The 4,850-nt window shown below is 62.0% G+C and overlaps 2 protein-coding genes across 2 annotated transcripts; one reads left to right on the top strand and one right to left on the bottom strand.

Moving 5' to 3' along the window:
- Window positions 1-567: 567 nt before the first annotated feature.
- On the bottom strand, window positions 568-2,936 carry VDAG_08662 (4-coumarate-CoA ligase; the record flags this gene model as incomplete). The annotated part of the gene is made up of 4 exons (XM_009652971.1): window positions 568-593; window positions 791-995; window positions 1,171-1,218; window positions 1,305-2,936. 4 exons carry the CDS (start codon window positions 2,934-2,936, stop codon window positions 568-570), a joined length of 1,911 nt encoding a protein of 636 aa, XP_009651266.1.
- Window positions 2,937-4,381: 1,445 nt separating this feature from the next.
- VDAG_08661 (uncharacterized protein) lies at window positions 4,382-4,834 on the top strand (the record flags this gene model as incomplete). The annotated part of the gene is made up of 1 exon (XM_009652970.1): window positions 4,382-4,834. The coding sequence occupies one exon, from the start codon at window positions 4,382-4,384 to the stop codon at window positions 4,832-4,834; it is 453 nt and encodes a 150-aa protein (XP_009651265.1).
- Between the last annotated feature and the right edge of the window lie 16 nt (window positions 4,835-4,850).

Genomic DNA, 4,850 nt, shown 5'->3' with positions numbered 1-4,850 from the left:
AAGCTGAGAATAAAACGATATGATTGTGGAAGGTGCAGCCCTACATAAACCATTCCGGATAGGAGGCGGGGGCCGGCTCAAAAAACCGGAACGGCGAGGGGTTCCTGGGCCTCGTAGCGCTTGAGGTCTATGGCGGCGAAGGGCTGCTGGGCGCCGCCGCGGTCGAGCTCCTGCGCCATGAGGGGCGAGAAAAAAGACGGCGGCAGCGGCGGCAGGAGGGTCGAAGAGGGCGGGGGCGGGCCGGCGGTTGAGAGCTCCGTGGCGATCTGGGACTCGGCGTCGGCGCGCTGGGCGGCGGTTGGCTCCGTGTCGATGTCTGCGGACGGCGAGATGGTTAGTCGGTTGTCATCACGACCGGGAAGCGAACAAGGCTGGGAGGAGGTGGGTTCCTACATGGCAGAGACTCGTGAAAAGCGTTTCTGGACGTCATGATGGGCGTCAATGTGTGCGATGAAGAGTGTCGTCGAGATGGGAGAAGGGGAAGTATGCGCGGTTGGAGAAAGAAACCTCGGAAGAAGGGAAAATTGCGGTCTCTAAAGGCTTTTCCGTGCAGTTGAATTCGGGCACCTAGCAGGCCATTGGGAGAGGAAGAGCTGCCAAGGATGTTTAGATCAGGCTGCAAAAAAAAGAAACAGAAACAGGGAGCCAGGAGCAGATGGTAGTATTAGGGAGCAGGGAGCAGGGAGGATGGCTGGGTCTTGGTGGTTTGGTCTGTGGTCCGAGCAGGCATAGAGGCGAGCAGAAACACGCAAAGTCGCGGCATCAGAGCTTTCTGCTTCCTGATTCGTACATTTCTGCATGGGGTGGATCGCGGGACGTCCGCTGGAGGGTGCCTGCCCAAAGGGCCTGGCATTGCCTGGGAACTTGCGTAGAAGGGTCCGTGCTTCCCCCGCGATGAGCTCCTGGCCCTTGCTCTTGCCCTGGCCGCCTCTCGCCTGCCTCTGAACACCTCGCCCCTGCTCCCTACAGCCTTGCCATCTCCTCGTCAGCCTTCCCTATGCATCCTTCGTCATCCTTCCCTATGTGTACTTCGCCATCCATCACAATTCTATGCTAGCCTCCAACCAGCGCTTGCTTCCTTTCAGAAATCTTACGGCATCCTCGAACTCGAAGCTCCTGAAAACATGCCTCCTATGAAAGCTTCGATGTCGCTGGATCGCGGTCACCCACTTCCTGCTTGGCCTTCTCGCGAAGGATCTTCCGCAGGATCTTGCCGGACTAGACATACGAGACCATGTCAGTAAAAACGAACATCATCACGTCATTGCAGAGAGGACAGTCAGCAAAAGGATCAGCGGACGTACGGGGTTCTTGGGAATGACATCCGTAAAGGCAACACCGCCTCGAAGCCTCTTGTGCCTGGAGACCTTCTTCTCGAGCCACGTCGCAATCTCCTCGGCCGACGTCTCGGATCCGGGCGTTCTGACAATGTAGGCACGGGGCCTCTCCTCACCCTCGATGGTCACACCGACGACGGCCACATCGGCCACATCTGTCCTCTCGAGCAGCAGCGCCTCGAGCTCGGCAGGCGCCACTTGGTTGCCCTTGACCTTGATGAGCTCCTTGATTCGGTCGACGATGAAGAAGAGGCCGCCGGGCCCGTACGAGTCGACGTAGGCCACGTCGCCCGTCCGCAGCCAGCGCGTGCCGTCGGCATCGACGGCGAACGTTTCCGTTGTCGCCTTCGAGTTGCGCCAGTAGCCGCGCATGACGCCCGGCCCCGCGATGAGCAGCTCGCCCGGTGTGCGCGCCTTGGTAACCTCGACGCCGTCGGCGCCGACGAGCTTGGCCGAAAAGTTGGGCATGATCTCGCCTACAGCTGATGTTGTGCGGTCCAGCCGCGTCGGGTCCCACGTCATGGCCGTACACGTCACCTCGGTCATGCCCCAGCCCTGCCGCACCAGCAGGTCGGGCTTGCCGAGCACGCGTGTCGTCTCGGCCGCCGTCTCGGCCGCCAGCGGTGCGGCGCCGCAGCCGACGTTCTCGAGGCTCGAGAGATCAAACGTCTTGGCGACGGGGTGCTTGGTCAGCGCCACGAGCACAGGCGGCACGGCGACGAGGTGCGTCACGCGGAAGCGCTGAATATGCGTGAGCATCTTGACAAAGTCAAACGATGGCATGACGTACACGGGCACGCCCTGGCTCGCAAAGTTGGCCACAAAGTACGTTTGCGCGTAGGCGTGGTACATGGGCAGGAAGCAGAGCCCGACGTGCCGCTTGACCGCCGTCGTGTAGTCAGGCGCCAGCTTCGTCACCTTGATGACGCCGGCGCCATTGGACACGTAGTTGTAGTGCGAAATCTCGACGCCCTTGGGCACGCCCGTGGTCCCCGATGAGTAGTTGAGGCAGCACGTCGTCGTGCGGCTGTCCTCGGGCTCGACCCAGTTGAAGGCCTCGGCTTCGGCCGCCGGCCCCAGCAGCTCCGTCCAGTGACGGGTGCCCTTGGTGTCGGCGCGCGGCGGTGTCACGGGTGCCTGGCCGGGGATGGTCGTGTCAAAGACAAAGACGTGGCTGGCCGGCATGCCGACCTCTGCGGCTGCCTCGACGGCAATGTCAATGCTGGCGGCGGCGGCAACCATGAAGCTGGCGCCGCTGTCCTTGAGCTGGTAGGCGAGCTCACGCGCGACGAAGCCTGGGTTGGCGCCGGTGAAGACACCGCCAGCCATGAGAACGCCGAGGAAGACGGAGGGAAAGTAGAGGCTGTTGCCCGAGAAGAGCAGCACGCGCTCGCCGCGCTTGAGGCCGGCCGCCTGGAGGCCGAGAGCGATGCGCTTCGCCAGCAGGCGGTACTCGGAAAAGGTGACAAAGTGCGTGTCCGGGCGGTCGGCGTCGAGGAAGGCTTTGCGATCGGGCAGGGGCGCCGAGGGGGAGCCAAAGATCCACTGCTGGAGCGAGCAGTTGGGGAGCTCCTCCTCCCAGCGTGACTTGATGGGCATGTCGGTTGTCGGTTTCGGGGGATGTGGAGGTGGGTGTCAGGGTTTGGTACACGCTGGCTCTTGGTGCTCTGCGGTGATGTCTTGTTTGAGGTGTATGGTTTGGAAGCAGGAAGTGCGGTCTGTGGAAGGTAGATGCAACTGTTGAGGTCAGTGCAGGTACATGGAGAAGAAGGGGTGGCAAATGTACAGCTCAGGCTACAACGTGGGTATATACGCAGGTCTCCCTCCTTCTCTGGGAGTTTAGTGGTGGTTATGTTTCCGAGGCAGCAAGATGTTCCTCGAGGAGGGCCGCCAGACGTCGCGTCAAAGGGGGGGACACCCAGCAATCGCCGTCATATATGGGTATATGGGGGGCCCCAGGGAGCAAGTACGAACTTTGGGCACAGCAACCAAGATCTGACGAAACGCCCCAAACCAATTGGTCCCCCCCGGACTATCTCTGGCCTCCCCCCGCCCTCTCGCTTCCTGGCGCGCTCTGGGTGCCAGGCTTCCAGCCGATCCGGTGACCCATCTCCATCGTCCCCACGATTGATGGCGGGGGCGGAGGCGGTCTTTGGCGATCTCCAGTGGGCCTCCCTCTAGCCTCTGGACCACCACTGGGAGGCTTGGGAGGTACCCAGGTACCCAGCTTGCCAGGGAGCGTACAGCACAGCAGCACCTGGGCCACGGCGCCCCCCCCCAGCGCCAACGGCAGCGCCTCCGCACCAGAACCCCTGCAGCCGCTTCGCCCGTGGCTCCTTGGCTCCCCTCCTGCCCACCGATGCGGGGAAGACGCGTCCACTTTCCGCCGAGGTGCCTAGGATGTCTGGCTGCGTCCGCCATGGGCTCTTGTTCTCTGGACCGAGGCTCACGAGCGCTGGCCGAATGGGGTTTGCAAGTCGCGAAGGAGGCGCACCCTTTTCCTCGTCCTCGTCCTCCTCTTCTCTTCTTCTCTCCCAGTTGCTGTCGCCAGTCTGCCTGCCTTCCGGATCTGTGCCTCATTCGCACTCGGTCTGTCTGCTGACGGCCTTTATCTTCTCAGCGATGCTTTCCAGATCCCCAGCCATTCGTACGAAAGTGTACCCGTCATCGTGAAAAAAAAAGCTGCTTTTGGTTTGGTTTGCCTGTGTGTATGGAATCTTACTGCTACACTGTTGCGCCAATGGGAGGACACGAATGCCCTCGAAACCGCATCGCCGGGTATCGTCTATATAAGTACACAAGAACCAGACCGCCGGTTTCTCGCGGTGTCTCCCCTCTGTAAACTCCAACCCTCCCCCCCCCCCCCCCCTGGCCATCGCTCCTCTCCTCTGTCCACTCCTAGAGCACCTCCGCACAGCTAGCTAGCATCCGGAAGCGAATTGATAAAAGCTCCTCCCCTTTCCCTCCGTTCCTGCCGACTGAAATCCTGTTACGCCGTTTTTGGAAGCCAATGCTGATGATGAACGACGATGAGAATGTTGAACATGATGCTGATAATCGTGATGATGATGCCACGCGTCGCCGCCGCCCACGCCCTCGGAGGGGCCGGTCTTCGTGCGCAAGCGAGGTGGCATCTGCCGCAGCCGCTGCCGCCGCCGCCGCCACCCCACGATGACATGGTGGTCGGCACTGACGGCCTCGTTGACGGAGGCCCAGTGCGCATGCGCGAACAGCGCATCCTGCGGCGTCGTCCGGGCCTCCCACGTATGAGTCGAGTCCCGTGCTGGTCGCCAACCGTCCTACGACCCGACCGCGAGGCACGAATCGAGGACCGAGTCGAGGAACGACGCGTCTTTGCCATCTCCGCCCTCCCACAGCATCTCCTCCTCGTCAATGTCCATGGCGTCGCCGTCGCCAAAGCCGTTGGCGCCCGCAAAGTCGGCGCCCGCGAGCGGCACAATGTCGAGGCCGCTGCGCGTCGTCGGCGAGCTCCATGACGCGCCCGACGGCGTC

The sequence above is a fragment of the Verticillium dahliae genome, genomic scaffold (genome assembly GCF_000150675.1).
Source record: "Verticillium dahliae VdLs.17 supercont1.21 genomic scaffold, whole genome shotgun sequence".
NCBI classification, from domain to species: Eukaryota; Fungi; Ascomycota; class Sordariomycetes; order Glomerellales; family Plectosphaerellaceae; genus Verticillium; species Verticillium dahliae.
The sequence above is the reverse complement of the archived record's forward strand: the minus strand, read 5'-3'. Positions and strand labels throughout refer to the sequence as shown.